Source organism: Nilaparvata lugens, chromosome X (assembly GCF_014356525.2).
Source record: "Nilaparvata lugens isolate BPH chromosome X, ASM1435652v1, whole genome shotgun sequence".
In the NCBI taxonomy this organism is placed as follows: domain Eukaryota; kingdom Metazoa; phylum Arthropoda; class Insecta; order Hemiptera; family Delphacidae; genus Nilaparvata; species Nilaparvata lugens.
In genome coordinates, this window is record NC_052518.1 from 80050189 (window position 1) to 80076041 (window position 25853).

General features: G+C 36.1%; 1 protein-coding gene across 1 annotated transcript in view; it reads left to right on the plus strand.

Moving 5' to 3' along the window:
* The first annotated feature begins 2020 nt into the window (after window positions 1–2020).
* The window catches only part of LOC111062708 (cilia- and flagella-associated protein 91), a 49232-nt gene continuing 25399 nt past the window's right edge, over window positions 2021–25853 (plus strand). Inside the window, exons 1-2 of the mRNA XM_039442071.1 lie at window positions 2021–2056; window positions 10802–11409. Coding sequence (XP_039298005.1) covers window positions 2021–2056; window positions 10802–11409 — 644 coding nt within the window. The remainder of the gene's footprint in view (window positions 2057–10801; window positions 11410–25853) is intronic.

Sequence of the window (25853 nt, forward strand, 5' to 3'; positions counted from 1 at the left end):
TAGACTGGCTAGTTTCCATGTGTAAACTGGTTGGCTTTACTCAAAGTTTGTAGGTTTAGAATATTTTGTTTAATTGTGGCTCTCTTTTCTGACCCTAGAATTGATTTCTCTCTCCTTTTTAATTCATTGTACTTTGCTCCAGCATCTCTTGTATCTCTTTGCGACATATTATTTCTTGAACCGTCTCTTTTTATAATCACTTCTTCACCTTGAGTATGTGCAAAACAAAATATTTTAGAGGGAAAATTTAGCCAACAAATTTTTGTATTGAAGTCTGGGGATTCATTTGATTGTATGAGTGAGCTTGATGCTTACAAATACTTGGCGCTTATGCAGACCAAACGACTTAATCACAAAGACATATGTGAGAGATTAACTAACTTGTATGTGGAGCAGTGCTTAACTCGACAATTGATGGAGGAAACACTCTCAAAGAAACAACACCTATGCTATTCCTGTTCTCACATACACGTTTAGTGTTGTAAAATGGTCTGCTACAGAGCTGGAAAACCCATAAGCTTCATACCAAATTCTGAATGTATCACCAAAAATCAGCAGTATTGCAACCGGTTTTTCAAAGAACTAAGGGTGGAAGGGGTATTGCTGACATCCACAGTAGCTGCCAGAGGCAGGTTCAATCTCTCAGGAACTTCTTTCTCATACACAACTCATTGCTGCATCAGGTTGTTGTAGCTGCTGATGATTGCTAAACGCCTGTTGATCTTTGCCATTCTGAAGTGGTGGATCTTGGATTGGATGGAGACTACATTGCTACCATTTGCCAGAGGTGGCTAGAGAAGTCTCTGCACGGACGTGCTGCCCTTGATTTGAATAATCCATATGTCAGGAATCTACCAATGCTTGGCTCATTTGGGGGGGCATCTTTGCAGAGACTGACGGATTCATGGGGTCATCCATGATCATTGTCTTGCTACCAGGAACTATCCAAAATATATAGTTCGAGAACATTATACATGCTGCAGATGCCACCTGGCATCTGAAACAGTCCAGCATGTGACAAGTGCATGACAGGCTTTGGTAGCAGCTGACTATCTTCACTGGCATAAGCAGTGTTATACATCAGAGCTTAGCATGCCTGCACAACCTGTTGTCAAGCTCAGTCCCATATTTTCAATAAACTCCTAGTGCAGTTTTAGAGAATGCTACTCACAAGCTGTACTGGGATCAGTTAGTTTCCACAGACAAAACAATAGCCCACAACAGACCGAACACCATATTCATAGATAAGCAAAAACAGTCTACCTCCCTCATAGACACTGGCTTTCCAAATACACACAATTGAAACAGTAAAATGAAGAGAAAGTTGTCGAACCTTTGGCAGATAAGATAAAGCAGCTGTGGAGGTAGGAAAATGTAACAATTGTGCCATTATTGATGTCAGTGACAGGGGTCCAAGGTTAAGGTTCTAATAAGGTTAAGTAAGGCTAGTAAGGTTAATAAGGTCAAGGATCTAAGAAAGTTTATATCTGAGGATCTGGCTGGAAAGTTGAAAAAGTTGGGACTGTGAGCATGGGAGTTGAATCTAATGCAAAAAGTAATCATACTTCACACAACATTAATTGTTATAAATTTTTTTAATATTCCACAAAAGAAAAAAGGTGTCATTCTGCTTAATAGCCAAGTAAAGTGGGAGTTGTGCAATGCAGTGAGGAAATCTGATCTAGGATATACCTCACTTAATCTCTCTGAACAGCTCAATGACAATCTAAAAGCAGATAGGCAACATGAGAGTGAGATCCTTCAGCACTGGAGGGTAAAAAAGCTGCATGGAAGGCATTCTTACATTTTTGGACAGCCTGGGGTAGATGAAGATGCCTTAAACCCATGACTGAGAAACATAGATCTGTTTATAGAGGCTGCTTCATAATGGCTATTCAAGATCGAATGATAGCTACAAAGAACTATATATTGAAGCTGCCTTTGAATGATGACGTTTGCAGAAGATGTGGCATGATTCCCAAAAAATTGTAGCCCATTACTGTTTCAAGTGATCAGACAAATGGTTTCAGCAAATCTCAACCATCTTGTTACCTCAGTGAGTGCGAAATATGGAATCTAGAAGGCAGTTGTACTCAGCATGGTATCAATTATATTAGATCCTTCTTAAATATGACAGATTGAAGATTTACCAAAGTCTTGCCAATGGCTGACTTAGGTTATTCCTATTTATTTCCACTCCTTGGAAGAATATTCTTTTGAATCCGTTGATCAGCTGACTTACTGGATTCAATATATAATTATGTGCATGTACATTGACAGATACAACATAGTTGTTTTTGAGATTCAACCAAGCTGAAGTAGACTGTTCGTTTTGCTTTCAGAGGCTCTCTCACTTGGTAACACCTATGTGTCATGTACCATAGTTTATTTCTCAGCATCTGCGAATGGGTGTGCCATTTCATGTTTGTGTGTCAAAATGCAGTCCAAGATATATATATATATATATATATATATATATATATATATATATATATATTCAACTGTATCTGAGTGTTCTATCTTCTAACAGTTACGTGGATTGAGATTAGAGAAGCTTCTAAAGTTATGACTTTTCATTCTATTGTTTGAGTCAAGGATCTTTAAATTCATTTTTGGGTATTAAAATTCTACCGGTATTGTTTTTGTTTTTGCTCTGTTGATAAGTATATAGTTGTGTAAGTATTTTGTTATTATGTCAAATATTTTTGTAAATTTTCAGCTGCAGTTGTTGAACTATTACTTGCAAATAGCATAATGGTATCATTCACATAGTTGTATACTTCACCCTTAAAATTTCAGTTTCTAAGATCACTTATACAGTGTGGGTGAAATTCAGAGAATGGCTTAATATCTCATACACAAAGGCTATTTGATGGTGGGAGTGATTGGGGATCCTACTCTAATTGAAAATACTACTCTACTATGACTTTAAAAATCTGGTCTGCCATCTTGGATCCACCATTTTGAATGTAACATTATTTTTTTTAACTAGGAAGGAGGTCATGTGATACATGATTTCAAAACGAAATTTCATGAATAAATGAATGGCAAAAACCTCACATTCATATCTCAATTGTTTATTGTTTTCGAAGGATCTCCTACACAAAGGCTATTTGATGGTGGATCAACCAAAGCTTATTGTGTTCCCAAGTAGTATGTTAGTTAGGCAAACCAATACCTATGTCGAATGAAAAAGACTATGAAATTGTCAAAAAACCACAGATTTATTGATACTTAGAAAGACCGGTTTCAGTTATTACACCATTGTCAATCTCTGATAAACTAAAACTAAATACAAGAGCAGCAGAATTTATACTAGTAGGCGAGTACTGCTATTGGTCAAGGGCATGAACGCCTGCCATTGGCCCAGCTAGACAGTCTCCTCCTACTCAAAATGGTGGCTTAAGCAACAGAATCGCCATGATAAGAAAATTAAATTTAAGTACAAAATAAGAGCCAAGAAAACAAGTGTGAAAGATAATAAAACAAATATGTAAATGGAAAAACTATTGACCAATGTATGCTTACAATTCTATGATAAAACTAAATTCGTAGTGTTGTATTGGTTAAAATGAATCTGGTCATTTAAACTATATATTCCCCATTTTGTTTATTCCAATCTCTGATGTGTTCTTCAATTCTACTTTTGAAACTTCTACCAGTTTGACCCACATAACAAGCATTATAATCAACACATTTAAGTTTGTCTTTTCTCCAGTTAAATAGACTATTTAAAATCGGTTTGGTCTTGAAAGCAACATGGAATCCATTCCTCTTCAATTCCCTACCTATCTTATCAGATACAAGGCCTGAATATGGGATTGTTATCCAAGTCTTTTCCTCACAGTTTGAGCCTACAGAGCTAGAATTGATTGAAATTTGTCTATTAATTTTACTCAATAATCTGTCCACCATACTTTCTTCATACCCATTTGTGACAGCTATCTGTTTAATATTTTAGTGATCTCAATATCAAAATCATGATGGCTCATAGGTATTGTTAGTGCTCTACAGACCATGCTATTGAAAGCAGCAAGTTTGTGAAAAATAGGATGACAGGAATGAAGAGGAATGATAACATCAGTAAGGGGTTTTCTGAAAATAGAAAACTTGTGAAAACCTGTGCTATGATCTATTCTCAAATCTAAAAAATTCAATACACAATCCTGTTCTACCTCTATAGTGAATTTTATACTCTGATGTAATCCATTCAGATAGGAAATAAAATTGTCTGGTTGTCTGTTACTTCCTTTCCATAAGCAAATAATATCATCTACATAATCGAAACCAGTAGACAATTTTATCTTTAAAATTACTATTTTCAATATTTCTACTTTCTAACTTATCCATGAATAATTCAGCTACGAGTGGTGAAAAAAACTATGTCCTTTACAAGAACCAAGAGTTTTTCCATATACTAACATTCGATTCACCACCTGGTTGCAATCCTTGTCGCAATCCAGTGTGAAATGCTTGGCAGTCTCTTCAGACTGATTAGTCCTCGTGTTACACTTCTGGCCTTCTTTGTAGGTCCTTCCGCTGAGGAAGGGGCGGCCAAGTTGCCTCTAGGGCGCCCGGCCACCCTTGACTCAGCTCTTGACCCACATTTGTGCCTGGTTTTTTACCCATCACTGGTCTCTTGGGTTTTTTCTTTTTGCCCCTCCAAAATTTCACAGGATCAAAATCCTCACCTCTCCCAAGAAGTTTTGCTTGAATGGCCTCCCTTCTTTGAGTATTGGTGAGTTTTGGCCTCTCCACCCACAAACTCGTGACCTATGTGAGTTACACTCCTGGCCTTTTTGTAGGTCCTTCCGCTGAGAGAGGGGACGCTAAACTGCCTCACCACCTGGTTGCAATCCTTGTCGCAATCCAGTGTGAAATGCTTGGCAGTCTCTTCAGACTGATTATTCCTCATGTTACACTCCTGGCCTTCTTTGTAGGTCCTTCCGCTGAGGAAGGGGCGGCCAAGTTGCCTCTAGGGCGCCCGGTCACCCTATTCTCCGCCTCTTGACCCACATTTGTGCCTGAAGTTTCACCTATCTCTGGTCTCCTTGGTTTTTCTTTTTACCCCTCCGAGACTCTGCAGGGTCAAAAGTCTCACCTTTCCCGAGAAGTTTTGCTTGAATGGCTGCCCTTCTTTGAGCAGTGGTGAGTTTTGGTCTCTCCACCCACAAACTCGTGACCTGACTGTGGGTGGAACAGGGTGATTCACCCTAATTGGCAGTGCCTTAGGCTGGTATTGCCTTATGACTGCTCAAAGCATTAACAGAACTGAAATATTTGGGTGCTCCTAAGTTAATATACCTTACTTGAATTTGGCCTTTTTTTCAAATATAAGATTGTTTTAAAATGAATTCATAAATTAATGTATTAATAAATAGGAGTTTCATGTTTATATATATATTCGTGTATATATATTTTGTGGTACTGCATTAGGTCCTGGACCAACCTTACCTGCAATTAAAAGTATAAACAATGCCGGACAGTCGGTAGAACGCCGCAGGGTGTCAATCCAATTCCTAAGCAATCCACAAAAAATAAATCTGACAACTTTCGTCTGAATAGGTCGCAAATGAATATTACGAATAATTAAATTTATAATTTTCTAGGATACTATTTCAACGAAAGCCACCAGATTTTATTGTGAATCACCACAGGAATTCAGCAATTCGCTGAGGCAGATGATCTTGAAGTTTGCTATTAATTCTATCATAAGAAGAATCTAATAATAATTCAAATAATCTTTTACCTGAACCATGGAATTTTCCTGACTGAATAATTCGTAATAGAAATTTGAAATTTGTAAGGTTACGATTTCCAGTTATATCATTCGGTCGGGATCCAAGTGAAAAATTTGCTAAAATTACCACACTGAAACTGGTATTTAATAACCACCAATAAATCAACACAGTCATGAAATACTTCAACCTCGAATGATAACTTTGTTAAATCAAAGGGTTGACTTACTGTGAATTCGAACAGTATCAGTCGGATTGAATTAATACCAGATCAATATCATTGAGATATCCAAATAATTAATAGAATCAAATACTCTGTTGCAGAATAGATAGAATAAGATCATCACCCAATCAGCATGGCTGAAGGTGGGATACAAAACTCCACAATTCTTTATCAAGGATACAATGAAATTTATTAAACTGCAATTTGCAATCACTAAACTGTAATTCTTATCAATGATAAAAATAATTTTCGACTTACTGAACAAATTGAGCAAAGGGAAAATCATAAAATTCAGATTGTAACAAACAGGTACATTTATTACCTAAAAGCAAAATAAATGATGCCTCACACGAGGATAAATCAAAATTATTAAGATAATAAATATTCCAAGAGAATAGTTGGTACCATAGCTACCAACTGTTTAATTAAATTGAAATAAATTTCACAGCTATCAAATATATATATATTAAATGTTCAATAAAAATGAAAAATAAATTCCATTCAAGTTCAATTCTACATTTCCTTTCTCCAATTTTAGTCTAATTCTTTTTTGATTTCTAATTTTAAATCTCCTCTTTTCTATCAATTCATAAGCAACTCTGTACTCTGTGGTCACACAACCGTTGGATTCAAAACTGCAGTCTCCTTGGTTGAGAAAGGAGACACAGTCTCCGAAAATTACCCTCATTTCTAATGTAAGTTTTTAAGTGTTTTCAATCAGGAGACACGATATAAATAGATTGAAAACACTTAAAAACTTACATTTGAAACAGAAATTTTCGGAGACTGTGTCTCCTTTCTCAACCGAGCAAGCAGTGTGTGGTACAGTTTTAAATCCAACGGTCGTGACCACAGAGTACGCATGGAGAGTCAATTGTAGCAGCAGAAACCACTGATTAAGCGGTGCAGACGGTTGGAGAGAAAAAGGGTAAAGATTCAGGGGACATTATGGGGTATTTAGGGGGCGGTTACAAATGGGAGATTTAAGATCTGAGTGGGTTATGGATAAGGAAAGTTGTAGGTTATGAATTGATAGAAAAGAGGAGATTTAAAATTAGAAATCGAAAAAGAATTAGACTAAAATTGGAGAAAGGAATTGTAGAATTGAACTTGAATGAAATTTATTTTTCATTTTTATTGAACATTTAATATATATTTGATAGCTGTAAAATTTATTTCAATTTGATTAAAAAGTTGGTGTAGAGTTGATAGCTATGGTACTATTGCTGTCTGTTGAGACCAGGACTGGAAGCAGCTCCAAGCACCCAAATAAAAGCCAATTCTTTCATCTTGACATCTGTGGAGGGGTCTGTGGGAGGGAGAGTGGTAAGGATTTTGACTTTGAAGCATTGGTCAAAGTTCTTGTTGTGCTCAGAGCCAAGGGTAGGGATGGGTAGGGAAGTATTATTTTTAAAGGAAGCCCTGTGATTGTTGATCCGGAGGTTTAGGGCAGTGGTGGTTTCACCTATGTAGAAGACAGGACAGAAGTTGCAGGAAAGGAGGTAGATGCAATTTTTGGAGATACAATTACTGGATTGATGGATTTGGTGGGTGTAGTTGGTGATAGGACTGGTAAAGGAGATGGAAGAATCAGTGATAGGACAGGTTTTACAGCGGGGGCGTTTGCAAGGTAGGGTACCAGGTGGAGTTGGGATTTCATCAGAGATTTGTTTTTACTGAGAATTTTCTTGAGGTTGGGAGGTTGCTTATAAATGAGGGTGGGTGGTTGCTGGAAAAGGTGTTTGGTAGAGGGATTGGAGGAGACGACATGGAACAGATCTTTAAGGACAGGTTTGAGGTTTTCAATTCCAGGGAAGTAGGTGGTACAGAGCTTTGGAGTTTGTGGGATTTGGGAATTTCTTGTGGTTGGATTAGTGCCAGTTTTGGAGGAGATTTGTTTCTGTAATAACCTTTCAGGATAGTTACATTTCAGGAGGGATTGGTGGAGTTTTTTGAGGTACTGGTCAAGATGGTGGGGATCACTGCAAATTTTTTGGCCTCGGATTGAGAGGGAACGTGGGAGGGATCTTTTGATGTGGTAGGGATGGCAACTCTCAAAGTGTAGGAACTGTTGAGTGTGGGTAGATTTGGTGAAAGTATTGGTGGATAAGGTATTGGAGTTGGAAAGGATTACATTGACATCTAGGAAGTTGATGGAGGATTCAGATATATATATATATTGTAACAAATAAATGGAATGATGGGCGATTGACGCCTTCACCAAATGTAACAAATAAAAGAATGAAGAGAAATGACCAGTCTAACGAAAAGACTATAAGTGTTTTGTTATGTGTTATTTCATCATCTATTTATGTTCTTCACATTAATGTGATTTATTCAAATAATCAATTCGTTAGTAGGCCTACTGATCGATTGTATTCTTCTTAGTGGTTAGTGCCTCTACCAGTGTTTGGTAAAGCACACTACCAAAAATTATAGGATCTTTAAATTTGTGGATAATTGAATGAATTAATCCCCAGATTCCTCCAAATCGTATGGGTTTCGATCAATTCATTCAATTACCTCACAGGAACAGGAACGCCTCCACCAGTGTCTTTTTTTATATAAAGAAAAAACACAAAAACTTGGAAATTTTGATAATAAAAATTTTGACTCACACAAGGTGTTTGAATTTTTGAAATAGGATGAAAATAGAAGAAGTAAGAATTGGAAAAGTAATTTAGTTTTTATTGACACAAAGTTCTTATCAATTTTGAACAATATTTAAAAAGATACAAAAGGTTGAAAATCGGTAATACGGATAATTAAACAAAACAAATCCCACTTTAAACAATTACGCCCTTTCTTATGAAACCGTTGGCTTATATTTAATTATCTAAAATGAAATTGATTCCATTTAAGAATTTAAATTTATTAAAAAAAATATGTTGAGGAAAACGTTCTATTATTGTTGTTATTATTATTATTATTATTTGAGATATTACTGTTTGAAAGGAGGAGAATGAATTTTTGAAAGAAAATTAAAGAAAAAGAAACTTACAGAAAATATGGAACTAACTCTCCTGGGTAAACCTGGACTCATGGTCAATACCGCAGTTGAACGAGAAGCGAGTGAGTCTTTTTTAGGAATGAAAATTTTGTCAGCGCAACTGCTGAGTTCGTATTAAGTTCTTAGCCAATGGCGTGGAAGCTTTGCTAAGACATTTTTATTGAATAGAACGTTTTCCTCTCTTGCTCTGCAGTTTAAGATGAAAATGAATTTGTTTAAATTATACTATATTTTATAACATTTAAAATAATTGAAAGTACTGTATTTTATTAAAAAAAAAATTATAATTAAATTATTTTTGAGACACGGTTCTGTCACTATCATGACAATATATATATATATATATATATATATATATATATATATATATATTGTTATAATGGTGACCAGGACGCCAAGTCACTGACCATTAGTCAGGCCATCATTGTTGACCGTGACCTACGTGACTTCCACTCCTGGCCTTTTTGTAGGTCCTTCCACTGAGAGAGGAGACACCAAACTGCCTCTAGGACGCCCGGCCACCCTCAACTCAGCCTCTCAACCCACATTTATGCCTGGAGTTTCGCCCATCTCTGGTCTCTTGGGTTTTTATTTTTGCCCCTCCGAAACTGCCCTGATGGGGCAGATCCCGTGGGTTTGAAGGCAAGGCAACTTCTGGAGTTGCCTTGAGGTCCATTTTAGTCACCTTCTACGACAAGCATGGATACTGTGGGTGAATTCTGGTTTTAACATATTCTTGAGTACGATGATTGACTCAAAGCTCCCTCAACCCACAGGGGGCACCATATCCTGAACTGTTTCAAAGATATTTACTATATTAATCAATACTATGCAAATTAGAAATGAGATGGTTTATATCTTCAAAATAGTTTGAGATTGTCTTGAAATTCAGTATCAAAATTATATATCACATGACAACCTTCCTTTTTGAAAAAATAAAGTTACATTCAAAATGGAGGATCTAAGATGTTGGACCAGATTTATAAATTCACAGTAAAGTAGTATTTTCAATTTGAATAGGATCCTCAATCACACTCACCTTGAAATCACAATTTTTTATGACATACGAAGCTGTTCTCATACTTTTTTCTTCGTTTCTACTTTGAATGGTAGTAATTAATAATGTGAATATCTTCGAAAAGGTTTGAGATATTGATGTGCGGTTTTCGCCATTCTTTTTTTTTCTTGAAATTCCATATTGTAATCATACATGGCCACCTTCCTATTGAAAAGAATCAAGTTACATTCAAAATGGCGGATCCAAGATGGCAGACTTAGTGATCCAAAATTTTTAAAGTCATAGTAAAGTAGTATTTTCAATTTGATTAGGATCCCTAATCTCACCTACCAACAAATTACCTTTGTGTATGAGATAATAAGCCGTTCTTGGACATTTCACCCACCCTGTAATATAAATTAAAGATTATTTCTCCATCAACTCCAAATACTCTTATCTTGCTCAACTTCTCCATCTGGAATAGGACCGGAGTTGGAAAAGGAGTGGTGCTACTAGAGTCCAGTGGCACAAGACTACAGTTGCCACTGTATTACCAGATGGTGTGAGGGACATGGGTACTGAGCGGCCACTAGGACCCCATGAAGCCTCTGTATAAGTCATCCTGGACTTGCTCAGCCAATGCTGTAGCCACACACCAAACGTGAAAATTCTACTTTTCACAGGCATGTTTATAAAGATGTGTGTGACATAATGTATAATCACTACTGAATTTTCACATCCCAATTCTACCTATTTTGTGATGAATATTAATTATTACCTATAAAATCAAATAATTGGTGTGAAAAAGAAATAATATACTGTAATTGTTTCAGTTGCATGCAGAAGCCGGAGTGCAAGCACAAGCAGGAGTGCAGGGACAACCTGGAGTACAGGCACAAGCGGGAGTGCAGGCACAATCAGGAGTGCAGGCACAATCAGGAGTGCAGGCACAAGCAGGAGTGCAGGCACAAGCAGGAGTGCAGGCACAATCAGGAGTGCAGGCACAATCAGGAGTGCAGGCACAAGCAGGAGTGCAGGCACAAGCGGGAGTGCAGGCAGAATCAGGAGTGCAGGCAGAATCAGGAGTGCAGGCACAATTAGGAGTGCAGGCACAATCAGGAATGCAAGCACAATCAGGAGTGCAGGTACAAGCAGGAGTACATGCAGTAGTGGAAGTAGAGGCAGAAGAAGGAGAACTGGTGGAAGAAGGAGAACTATTGGAAGAAGGAGTACTGGTAGAAGAAGGAGAACTAGTAGAAGCAGAACTACAGGCAGTCGGACAACCGGTGGCTGGTGCTGCAGAAGATGGACCCGATGAGCCGGCCACACCAGATGAGCTGGTCGAACTATCGGCCAAGGTTATAGAGGCCTACCGCCGCAACCAAAGGGGCACCTGGCGCAGGCGTGGCGGTCGCCTGTGGACGCCGCCATCACCCAGAAGGTAATAGAAACTAATTTAGAAATTGTATTAGGACAACCATCAATGGGACACGTTTCATCTGCTGGAAAGGCAATTCTAAAATTATTGTGTGTTTTAGAAGATTATTACTCTCCTAGTAGCCAAATGCCTCGTCATCTAACTAGTGACACACATGAATGGATTAATGAGATTCTCACTGTCCTTATCTAGCAAAACCACTGCCAAGGGAACCACTGCTTATCCTATACTTGAAAAGGCAAGATCAGAATAATTATTTGAAGTTCGCTAACTGTTATCCAATCAGGAAATTAGTCAAGAAATCTTGTTGATTTGTTCACGTCAGCAGATTCTGGGTAGCTTGCATACTGAAATGCTTTCAACTCTAAATTCTGTCAATAGTTGTGGTGATGCTTGCTGGATGACAAATTTACAGATTCCGCTTACTCTCTAGCCCCTATATTTTTTACTGTTTGCACACACCAATATTTTTAGTTTTTAAAAAAAGTTGGTGGTAGACACACACTATGACAATTGAATACCAGAATTTCAACTTTTAAAGAAGAAGATTGATTGCCAATAACAATCATTTATCCTAGTTATTATGTACCTATTCATTAAAAAGTAATGTTTCAATAATTGATCAAACATCAATAATAATACTCGTACTCATTTCAGAATCCAGCAAACCTTATAATTCAGTTATTGACTGTGGTGATTATCTAAAAAGTTCAATTCAAGTCAATCTCCTATCTTCTGCACTTCTGAAAAGCGAGGTTTCAAACAAGATCACTCTTGAAAATAACACCCATATTGCATCTTTCTTTTTTTCACTTTCTGAGTAGTTGAAATTTTAAATTTTGTTTGTTATCCTTACTGAATAAAAATACTAGATATTGGGGATGTTTCACAGAGACAAGTTCTCACAGAGACAAGTAGGCTAGTGCTTTTGAACGATATTATTGTCACAGAGACAAAGTTTCATAGGAACATACAAGTACTTCTATAAATTTCAGTCTCACAGGAACAAGTTCCCACAGAGACAAGCAGTTTCATAGTGACAAGTCTCCGTCCAAGCTAGTAGCTCTATAAATGGCAGTCTCACAGAAGCAAGTTCTCACTCAGACAAGCAGTCTCACTGGAACAAGTTCAGTGTCGAGGAGACAAGTTGACAAATGTAGGAAGAAGTTAGGCGTGTTGCCTACATCTGAACTTGAAGGCATTCCACTATTTGTTCTAGTAAATTGAATGTCTGCTGTTTTTTAATCATGTAGGTATATGATTATGATTAAAGGTTTATCATTTAATATAGGGATGGGTTGGTGGGTTGATAACCTATTAGAATTGGATAGAAGATAGATAGAATTATGAAGATAACTTAAATAAATAAATTGAGTTCTATGTAAATGTAATATATTTCTACCAAAGTCCAAGAAGATAGATAGAATTATGAAGATAACTCAAATAAATAAATTGAGTTCTATGTAAATGTAATATATTTCTACCAAAGTCCAAGATAACTATTCAATATATCTTATAAGTATATATTAGACCTTCAACCCGAAAGAATAATCAATATGAATATGTAATGGAATATATAAAAGCCAAATATCCTACCACTGACCTATTCATCACCGCTTTTAAAAACCACATGGCCAAAACGGTTTTTCAAATTTGGTAAAAATGGTCAATTGATGCCTTGGACGTGTTCTAAGGAATGGTTTTTAAATTATACCAAAAATACGTCCGAAATAGACAAATTTCGAATTCCTAGCCAAAGGTTGAAATATGGATTTTTTGTTCAGTTGAGTGTCTGTAATGTAGAAATACATCTAGACTCAAGGCTGTAATGTAGTCTAATGTAGTCTTTACTGTACTGTAGTCTACTGTAATGAAGTCTTTGGAACCCAATCCAATGCTTTTGCAAGTTTGCACTTTATCAAAAAATAAGTTTCTACTTCCAAAAATGTCAACTGATTGTTCTTCTAATTATATTACATGTTACAAAAAAAAATCCTTTCCAGTTCAAAGTCCCCACAATTATAGTTACCTACTTTTGGTGAGTCTTTGAGTATTAAAAATGAAAAAAATACCTTATTCATTCTCATGGTTGAAAAATATTTCACATTACTCCATTTACACACAATACACTCCATTATTAAAACACAATTCTCACAGTTATCATAGAGACACAATAGCATAAGTTGATATCCCATGGCATAGGGCGTTTATGTCGCAACTCTTACTGTTATCTCAAGCCGATAGTTCATGTAATTCTTTCCCGTGAAGCTGTGTGACACTGGTAGTCTCTCATATTGTGCCGTTTATAGACTCTCACCCTCACAAAACAGTGAAATTCGACAATAATCAACAGTAATCGGCTTGAGATAACAGTATAAGTTGCGACATATATAAACGTCCTTTACCATGGGATATCTACTTCCGCTATTGTTTCTCTATGCAGTTATTCTCTCTCCACACTCTTTTACCGAAAAAATTTAATCAAACCCGAAAAGACTTGATAGCTCCAAGAAGCCACTCGAATAACAATCTTGAATAATTAATTGTTATGAATATTTTCGATAAACATCCAGATATCTCCATAGCAACCAATATCCACCTGAAAAATAATTATCCTATTATATTAAGCAAGCAATTTCAACTGATCTTAAAAACAGCTCTAACGATTTTCACGAAATTTGGAAAATAGTAGGTTTATGATATAAAATTCGATTGCACCAGGTCTCATCCTTGGGAAAACTCGCTGAACGACATTAAAAGGATAATTCATCCTTGGCTGAAACATCTGAGACTTTCATCATCTGTGGATAGTAAAAAGTGAGCGAGTGATTCTGTGGAAAATCAAAATATCGCATCCCCGAAATTCATAAGCTGACGTATAGACAGCTGTGAAATATAAACACGATCATCTTAGAGGATATTGTGTTCTGTCTTATCTAGAGTAAGTCACTCCACTTCTGTTTATCAATAAATAAAATTAACGAGCGAAGCTCGGTGCCCCGATATTTATATAATTATATGAGCTAATCATTGTCTTCTTTTTCCGAGCTGCGGTCGCGAATTGTTGATTCAAATTGATAATATAAACTTTAGGCAGTCACAGAGTAAAGCTGCGTTAACACCAAAGCTATTAACAAAATGTTATTAATAACTTAATCCACATAGATTCTATTAGATTGAGCATAACTTTTTATACACATGATGAACATATGTGTTTGTCAAGTTCCGTTCAATCTAAAAGAATCTATTAAGGATTAATTTATTAACATTTTGTTAATAACTTTGGTGTAAACGCAGCTTTAGATGCCAAGATATCATGGCGCTCCGAGTTACAAAGAATAATGTCAATTAATAACTTCATTTCCCTCATAAAATCTTTCCCATAAAAATTTTAACAGATTGATGTTCTACAAGCATTTCTACATGTTACAGAATAGAAATCTCAGTGAAAAACTAAAAGTGCCACTTGATAATCCCCAAATCATCTTTCTAATCGTAGCTCTGATTCGACTGAGCAATAACTTTCTGAACTTACTGAGTTAATAAAGTAACATTTAAAATTATCATAAGCGCAATGGGACAAGTGGATTCCATCAATTCAGAATAAGTATCATACCGGTATTCACTTTCACAGGATTGAAGTAGGGCAACATTTAGATTTGCACACCAATAGATTTTATTTGCAACGAAGTTAAGTTCATCACTTTCATATCAAAGTTCTAGTTTTTCCATTATGATGTAGTATATTGTCGACAACTGTAAAAGGATGTCTGGTAGCCCTGGTAATGTAATGTAATGTAATGAAATGTGATTGTATGGTTGATTTGAAGTCTCCAACCAGCCTGATCAGATTTCTTAGTGGAGCCATTGCCAAAAAGCCCTGATATAACAATGCCTTCATTTCTAGTAGATAGCATCTCTAGTTGATAGCTGAATATTTTCGTTACCGCATTGCGAAGGATGTTCAGTGAGGTCCACTGTTATCTGGACTACTATACTCTATCCAAAGAACCATGAGCGCTGGATGATTAAGCCGACCCTCCTACAACTCACACACACAAGCGCAGTTCCTGTTTGTGTGTGTGTGAGAAATGGGACGGTCTGCCCAAGAATAATATATAGGTATATACTATCCTTGCGGTCTGCCTACCTGCCAGCTAATGATTCTTCCATGAATCACCTTGTGCTGAAAAATATATTTTTCCAACTGTAAACTTTACTCAATTTGTACTCCAATTACTAAAACTGTAAATATTATTCCTTTCAAGATGAGTCCAAACACGATACACTTGTGACAACTTTAAGGCTGGTATTACACTATAATAGTTCTATGCCATATATCAAATATAGGTTGGAATATAATAAGTTATACTTTTTTTAAAATTAAAGACTTCTTTATTTTAACAGAAGTAAAATAAAAACAATGAGAAATATATTTTTCAGTGTGACTGTTCAATGACTTGAAATAATAAAATAAAACAATTTACAATATTTACAAACTTAAACAATTTTAGAACATAAAACTAACACAAAAATATTTACATAACCATTCTATATGTTACAAAGGCTTCTTAACAACTGTCCTAATTTTTTTTCTTGATTTTTATAGCACCTAGTTAAAGACTAATAAGATATTCTATTTTGACTTAAATTGATAAGAATATTGTTTGTGAAGGTAAAACCCATTGGTTAAGCCTTCTATATTGGTCAAGGATTAAATTAAAGATTATTTTTAGCATAAAAGGATACAGTATTCTGCCTTTGCACTTCCAATTGAACACTTTAGCACTAAACTAATTCATGTGGCTTTCTGGGTTGTAGTCTTCTCACTCGATGCACGTTGAGCAGCTGGATTGCTTCCACGTTCACATGCTGATGAAGTCTTTTCTCATGTTTTTCTGCAAATCTTTGGATTTGACTGATGACTGTTGCCACTCCCAGGTCGCGGTGATCAGAGTTCCTGATGTACCAAGGAGCGTCTACACAACTTCTGAGTACTTTATTCTGGAAGCGCTGGATGATGTCGATATTGGATGGTCGGGTGCAGCCCCACAGTTGAATTCCGTAGGTCCACACCGGCTTGAGAATCTGCTTGTAGAGAAGCAATTTGTTATAATTAGACAACTTTGATGTCCTCCCAAGTAGCCAGTACATTTTCTTGAATTTTATGCCAAGTTGTTCTCTTTTCTTATTCACATGCTCCTTCCACCTAAGCTTGGCATCCAGCGTCATGCCTAGATACTTTGCAGTGTTGGAGTAGGGTACAATATTCCCATTGAGTGTTAAGGGTATATTGTAAAATTGACTTGAACTGACTTTGCTTTATTCAATTTTATATGCCAGTGTTTTGTCCAAAGTAGTGGTGTTTTGAGAGAGGTGCCTATCCAATAGAAATCGAGGGGTGTGGCCTCCCCCCTCCACCCCCCCTGCCACAGTCGGCCATTTTGGCCCCGCCCCCAGCCAATAGGAATCAAGGGGCGTGGCCACGCCCCCCTCCACCCCCCCTGCCCTAGTCAGCCATTTTGACCCCGCCCCCCTCCACCCCCCCTGCCCTAGTCAGCCATTTTGGCCCCGCCCCCAGCCAATAGGAAGCAAGGGGCGTGTTCAAAATGGCGTCCCCCTTCCCTAGTGTAATTTTGTCCCCCACCACCCCAACCAATAGGAAGAGGCGACGGCCATCTTTGTTGTAGCAGGTGTCAAAAACATCTGTCATCTCCCACCAAAGTCCCCAACCAAGAGGTTCCCCTACCCAGGAAGTGCCCCCGACGGCGGCGGCCATCTTTGTTGTAGCAGGTGTTCTGACATCTGCCCCAGTTAACACCTGCTTAATTTGCATATTAAAAATATCCCCACATTTAAAATCTTTAAAATCTTTAAACTCTCAAACTACTACTAATCTATTTCCCAGTCATATTTTTTTCTTTTTTTCCTGCATCACTTGGTCGCCTATCACTGAACATTCTTTTCAAAAACAACTCTTGCACCTGATCAGAATTCAAATTATGTTGTACAGCTTCACTCATGTCAAAGATGTACCTCTTTTTTACATATTGTGCAATCAAATAGTATGAAAAGTTGAACAACTGTTCATTTAAATATTTCTGAAAATCTTCACCTTTCATAATCATCTGCATAATGTCATCTTTTAGCTTTTGGTGAGAAGCTAAATTTTTTCATCAAGTTTCTTTTGCACCTCAGCCAACATAATATTGAATGTTGATTCTAGATCAACTACTTTCAAATTATAATCTTGCCTGTTAATAAAGTTAAGTTTATTTTGTGCAAGTAGATTGTCTTTTAATTCTTTCAATTTAGTTTCTAGCAAATCTGTATCAACATGTTTTAAACAATTGTTTTTACTTTGTTGTTCACATAATGTCTTCAATTCGTCTGATTTCTGATCAAACAACGATCTACTAACATACTTTAGCTCAATATCATCACTAATTGATTTAGACAATGTTTTCAATTGTGAATCGAAATACTGTTTTTGTTGTGCTATCTCCTTCAATATATCAGACATTGAATGCAATTTACTTTCAAACACTTTTTTAGTAATTAAATCAGACTGTAGTTTTTGGAATATACTAGTTGATATTGCAAGTAATTTGCTGTCTAAATATTTCCTATCTACTAAATCAGATGATTCAGTTTGCAATTTAGTGAATATATTTGTTGATATTTCAAGCAATTTACTGTCCAAGTATTCTTTGTTAACTAGCGGTGATGATTGATCAGACTGTAGTTTTTGTATTATACTAGTTGAAACTTCCTTTAATTTACTATCCAAGTATTCTCTGTTAACTAGCGACGGCGACCACAATGGATCAGACTGTAGTTTAGTGAATATATTTGATGATATTTCAAGCAATTTACTGTCCAAGTATTCTCTGTTAACTAGCGGTGACAATGGATCAGACTGAAGTTTATTGAATATATTTGATGATATTTCAAGCAATTTACTGTCCAAGTATTCTCTGTTAACTAGCGGTGACAATGGATCAGACTGAAGTTTATTGAATATATTTGATGATAATTCAAGTAGTTTACTGTCTAAATATTCTCTACTTGCTGCCACTAATGATGATGATGTTGCTTCTGCTGCTGCTGCTGATTCACAACCACTGTTTAAAACTAATGGTGCTGTTGTATTAAACACATGATGTGTCCTACCAAATCGATCTATTGTACTACTCACTGCAGTGGTGGCGGCGCTACTGCCCGACATCTCTATTCTTGTCAAGTGTTAAACACATACTAACGACTAAAAGCAACATTGCCACCTAATATAATACCACTTTCTTTCAGTTCTTCAATAATAGAAGCTATTTCAACTGAATGTGATCTATTTCCCGCCTGCTGTGATGAAAGCAGAATATCTAATCTGTCTATCAGTTCATTTGGATTATCCCAGTAGACATACTGTCGACTAGTAGATTCATTTCTTATAAAACCCATACCACTAACAGCTGCTGCCGCTGCATCATCAATCCTAGATCTTTTTCTTTTCCTACTACTACTCGATGGAAATAAAGATTGAATAATTTGTGATTTATAGCCTGTATTTCTCTTTACATAACCGCGTCTATCTAAATGAGCAGCGGTAAGCTGCAATATATTACGATATTTTCTTAAATCACGTTCTGTGTACAGTTTCTGGTCAGGCTGTTTTTTAAATAGAAGTTCACACAAACCAACTGTTAAACGATACTTATTATTATTGTCGATAATTAAATAACCATTGGCAATACTAATATCCTTTACACCCATATAGTATTCATTTACTTTACTATCATAACATATACCATAAGATATACAATTATTCATTTTTTCATTATGAAATTCACGTATATACTCATCAATAAAATCCACTGTTATTGTTGTTTTATTCAAAATATCACTTACATTAGATCTATTCAAACCCTCATCCACATCCATTTCCTTGCCCGTATCTTTCTCCTCCTCCTCCTCTCCTCCTCCTCCTCCTCATCCTCCTCCTCCTCCTCCTCCTCCTCCTCCTCCTCATCGTCCTCTGATTCTTCTTTAAGTCTGCTACTAGTGTGTGCATGTTGTACAAGTGTATCTTTCAATTGTTTTAGTGGATTGATAATTGGTTCTAATGATTTTTGTCTAATCGAATCATTTTCCCTAATCATACTAGTTAATGATCTATGTTTATTAATAATTGACTTACGCAAACCTTTTATCCTGTCAATTACTTTACTAGTATGACGATGATGATGATCACGTTGCACTAGTCCTCGTCTTCGTCCTCGCCGCCCTCCTCTTTGTTTTTTTCTTTTTAATTTAATTTTACGCATATTGCTAGTAGTAGTAGAACGATAATTAGTTCTTTCACCTACACTGGCTCAACAACAAATGATGAGAATTGACACATGTCAATTGGTGCTGCTATACACACTTGGATCAATATACTTACCAAGACAATTACGATATTTACCAGCATCTGGTTTACACTCAGTGAAAATTGAAATAAAACTATGATTTCCGCCGCTTTGCCATACATGTGAACATAGATTTCTGAATGCAACAAATGTCATATCAGTTCCAACAAAATCTCTAAATATTAGTTTTAAATTGTGCATATCCATTTTAAAAATAATCAGCATATTTGCATTGTCTCTGATATGATGTTTTGAAATTGCGCCATAGCTTTGAATTAAGTACACACAATCTATGCTTTTGTGTCTGCCCATTGTGAAAAAATTACGTATTTGCGGCACACGTGTAACATTCAAATCGTCAAAAATTATCAGTGAATGAGTGTCGATATCATTCGGTTGCGGTATACATTCAATATTGTCAGATTTATAGTAGTTTACACACTTGAGTTTTGAAAAAACAACATCCAATAGTTTATATTTTTCCTGATACAAAGACTTACTGAACAAGTATAGGTTTTTGAATTTTAATCCATTTTTATCGAATATTAAATTCAGCAGTACATTTGTCTTTCCACAATTTGATGCACCGCAAATTAGAATTCTAGCTGAACTTGGCAAAAACTCACCATGCTTTTTTCTATCTAGACAATTTTTGCCCACTTGTTTTGTATCTACAATTAGATTATCAAAGTTAACTATTGCTATTGACTCTTTTGCTGTCGTCATAATAATAACTCTTGCTGCGTGCGCGCTTGCTGTTTACAAATGCGTGTCTACAGTTCAACTATGCTGTTAACATCGCTACATCCGATGTGTGTGTGTGTGTGTGTGTGTGTGTGTGTGTGTGTGTGTATACTACAAGCGGATTATGAATGAAGAAAACACGCACATACAATGTTCACAGTTTATTAAAAATACTAGATACATACAAATTTAGCAGCAGCAGCTAAAACAAGTGTATCTTACAAAGTTGACAATACATAAAAAGTTGAAAATACATACATTAGTTGACAGCTGCATACATAAAAGGTGAAAATATACATACAAAGTTGACAGCAGCTGCAGTAAGGTAAGTGGCGACAAATCTAGTGATAATACATAGACAAAGTTGACAGTGTTAATATTATAAAAAATTGTAAATTATTACAAAGCGTGTGTCTTTCACATAATACAGTATAGCACCAGCGTCACACGCATTAATTAAGATTAGCCATTGACATGCAATAATCTAAAATATAAATTAATATCTTTTCTTTCTTCTTATCATCATCATCATCTTCATCAACATCAGCTACATTAAAGTCTATTGATTTAATTTGCGAGTAAAGTATGTTTAGTTGCATAGAAAATTGAGCACAGATACAAGTATCTACTACATCAAATACGCTGCTTGCATCTTTTAAAGTTTTATATGAACATATACTTAAATGAAACCTACTATCATCATCATCATCAACAACAACAACAACATCGCTGAAAAATGTTTTTTTACATAAGCCAACTAGAAAGCATTTTTCAATATCAACACGTTTTACACACATCGCTTTAAGCGTACACAAAAGATCAATTATTCTTTTAATAATACTACACGCATCGTTACCATTCAGCAAATAGAACAACAGTGGCGCATCCATAGCCATTGACATTATGTTTATATCATATCTGAAACAATATGCAAATAAATTTAATGATTTTTGCGCGTTGCACGCAGTTTCTTCTTCTGTTTTACAGACGGAGTAATAATATCACTCTTATCTATCCAGCTAGTTTTATCAAAGCCTAACCATTTAACAAGATATTTATTGTTTGATTTTCGTATTATTCGTTCAACTAAATATGTATTTTGTTCGGACGGTGTTAAGTTTGTTTTCATCAATTGTTCACTATAAAATCTACCTTGTATGATTTCATTGTTAAGATCGCGAATTACATAGGTTGGCGGTTGTGTGGGAAAAACACCGTGAATTATAAACAGTTCTGGCGACCAATTTAATCTAAAACTTTTATCAAAAACCTGACGAAACTTACTTATTCGCACTACGTCGCCTAATGCAAACTTTGGTCGATAAACTGTACGCGGCGATTGTTTTGTCTTTTTCAACTGTAACATGATCAAATGCTTTTCATGACGTCGTCTAACACTGGCCGGTGTCATGCCAATCGCTGAATGAATAGTGTTATTATATTGATAAACAATGTCCGGCAAAATGTTTAACCATTTTTGCGTGCCGTTAGCAGTTAGTCGTTCATACAAACGTGATTTCAGTGTTCGGTTCAATCTTTCAACAAAAGCTGCCTTAATTTCAGAAAATACACTGTAATGATTAATGTTCAACCTATCGAATAGTTGTTTAACATCCTTATTGTAAAATTCGCGACCTAAATCGCTTTGCACATTTTTTATACCCTTATTTAACACTAATATTCGCGCTAATTTTCGTTCAACTTCTTTTCCTGTTTTAGTTTTTAATGTTTCAGCAAAAGCATAACGTGAAAAACAATTAATTGCAATCAAAACATAACGATAGCCATTGTTTGCTCTAGCAAATTCTGGCAATTCAATTAAATCAATTTGAATGAGGTCTTTTATTCCTTTTAATATATATTTACGTCTGTTGAATTTTCTTCGCGCTGGACGGTGTAATTCCTGAGCAATTTTCTGTTGCAAATCTGACATATTTGCGGTTTCATTCTCCCCTACACGAATATGCGCGTGCGCGTGTGATTGTTTTTGCTAGAGTTCAGTCACACCTGCAGCACTGCTCCGATGTCTTCAACAGCGATCTTTCTTCGTCTTCTTCTTCTTCTTCTTTAGACGGATGTTGTTTCTGCCGCCTTCTTCTTCTTCGTGTTCGACACTGAGCTGTGTCGGAGCGGTGCTTGTTGAACTGGTTTCACTAATAGCTTCTTGCTCCTCGCTCTCTCTCTCTCTTTCACTCTCACTGCTGCGATCAATCTGACGTAACACCAGTCCCGCTAGCCGTGTTGCTGCTGTTATCAATATCTTCTCTTCTTCTCTCTTCTATTAAATAATGACCCCACGCTTTCGTATCTATACCGTTTGATTCAATGTATCTTTTTGTGTCAAATGGTGATAATGCAACTTTGGCACACGATATTTGATAAATATCATGTGAATAACTGCGTAATTGTGAAAAGCATTCACGTTGAACTAATCTATCTGTCAGGCATTTCATGTACATGTCATATCTTAGTTTATTGTTTATAATTGTTCTTGCTACGCCTTTAGCTGCGTGCTTGCTAAATTTTTCATAAGAACTATCCTTAATACTAGTACTATTACTACTACTACTACTGTCACTGCCGCTACTAGCACTACTGCTTAGTACATATTCAAAACTGTAAAGTTTTGCACGAAGACCGCAAAAAGTGGTAATAATGCCAGATTTTAATTCATCTTTAAATGTGCCAGGCACACCATGGTTCAATTGACTATAACAACAATGTGTGACAGGATAAGCACTTGTGTCAAAATGTTGAAGATTTTGTTTGATAACTGCATAGATATCGTCCGATTTGATATGATATAGCAACGAGTCTGTATCGCTCATGCATAATTTAACACAGCTTGGATCGAACATTTTCAAGAAAATGTTGTAGTGGAAATTGAACATTGTAAATTTACTCAAATCAAGAATTGAAAAACCAGCATAAATTGGACGATCTAATTTTATTTCTGTTTTACACATTTGTACAGCGACAATGTCTTTGTCAAACACAATCCATCGTTTACAGCTTGGTTTTGCAATCAAACTTTCCAATTTTTTCTGACAAGTAATTAGCTTAAAATCTATTCTTTTCCTATTATTCTCCATCAACTTTCCGAACAGACTATTTGAAAGAAATTTAAAGAGGGTACGTTCAAATGAATTTTTTGCTTCCTTTCTCAGTTGCGCATTCAAATCAATAAACGGTTTAAGCCAGTACGACTGATGAAAAGCGATTACTCTATGTACAGCAGTCAATTTCATGCCCAAGCTTAAATAAAGTTTCAAATTTCTATAGTGGAGTACATATCGTTTACGATTATAAAGGGTGGCTAAAAGACGTGATGACGCGGTGGCGGCGGCGGCGGCTGTGTCGGGAGACGGGCGGCGCGCGGCCGCTTCTCTGCGCAGAGCAACAGTGTTGTCTGTTTGATATGGAGAGAACAGGTTGTAAGGCGGCTGATCTTTTAATGGTGCCAGGGGGAAGCTGTTATGTAATTCGTGTAAATTAACTGGATAGGACAGGTCTGCTTCAATTATATAGCCAGTCTCGGCTTCATCGTGAATGCTTGTAAAATCGTCTAAAGCTGTAATTTCATCTTGTGATAAAAATCTGAAATTTGATTCAGGTAGCTTGTAGGCAATCATTGTATGTGCGTATAAGCTTGTACAATCAAGATAGAGCAAAAAACTATTTTCAATAGCTGGGTTATAATTTGCGCCCATATATTTATTGTTTGCGACTGCATGACGGTGGGGAATAACTGACAGACCACCGCGTAAACCAGATTCTATGAGCAAGTTCATATCAGCATTGCTAATTAATTCTAAACGTACTTTAGTCAAATATAACATTGCATTCAACGAAAAATGCGGTAACGATACAAAGTGTGATACATCCAGTTTGTAAATTGCAAAAAATACAGTCCTAAAATTTTGAAAAATATCTGCCAGCAGTAAGCAATCTGACAAAAGGTAAAGATCATGATATTCACCCAATGAGTTTATGTTAAATTCGCGCCAAACTTTCTGTGCATGCTCGTAATCGTCTACTTGCAATGCTGTATTACTAAGTGTACTGTAAAATGAGTCAATTGCCGGCAATTGCTGTTCTTCAAATTTTTCAGCATCTGTTATGTACTGATACGGGTACACGCCTTTACGTAGTAAAAGTTTTTGTTGATTTTTATCGTTGAATATTTTACACATTACTTTGAAATTAGTATCAATGTTTTCTGTATCACTTGCAAGATTGGCAACAAGTGACTGTAGACTTGAGCTTAAGAATTGAAAACTGTCAAGGAAACGTACTCGATCTATTGTAATTGTGAGGAATTTTTCCGATGAGTTTGCAATACAATCAATTTTCTCCTTTCGTCCTGCTAATGCCTTAACAATGAAATGACTATCATATCCGCGAAAATTATGAAAAAAACAGTTTAATAGTTTTGGTGCTTTTGCATTTAAATTACATGACTTGTGCGTTGCACCGAGATACAAGCCAGTCGTATGAGAATGGTGCCTAATACGAATTTCGTTGGCTTTAAATTCATCGTTGCACAAGAAACATACTGTACTATTGTTAAAAGCTAATAATTGTTCTTCATTTAATTCAATCATGGGCACTTCTTGTTGCATATCAATGGAACAGTTTCGACCTATGGCAATGATCTCATCAAGAAATTGTTCAATAATTTTCTCGCCAACACTTGTAGCTCTATAAACGCGTGGGCCGTAGAATATTTCACCTGATTCGTCTAAAATAATAAACGCATAGCCGCAAGCAACATGTTTTTGTGTTTTCCTTGTAAAGCTATTTCCTATATCAGTTCCGAGCAAATCATCAACATTTTCATCGTCATCGAGCTCACCGTTATTTGTTGGTACAATAAAACTTTCAAAATCGGCAAATGCAATGTACTTATTTTTTAGTGTGTACGAAAAATTTTTAAACTTTAACATTTCACCCTGTTTAGGAAGTACTGTTCTTTGTATTGCAAATGTTGAACACAAATCCATATGTTTTTGTAGATTGGTTTTTCCATCGCAATTTGCATGCCGGTTAGTTGTAAATTTGTTAAAACAATATGGACAAATGAACACTTGACCATTATGCAAAGACAAGTGATGACTCAGTAGCCGTGACAATCCGTTATACCCTTGACACGTGTTTATCAGAACATAATGCCATTTTTTCGGCGTTGTATCATTTGACAATAGTAGAAGATTGATTTTATGTTCGCGTTGTCTATAAATTGAACAACGGTACGGGAAAAACTTTTTTTTAGCAGCATCATTTTAAGCAATCACTGTT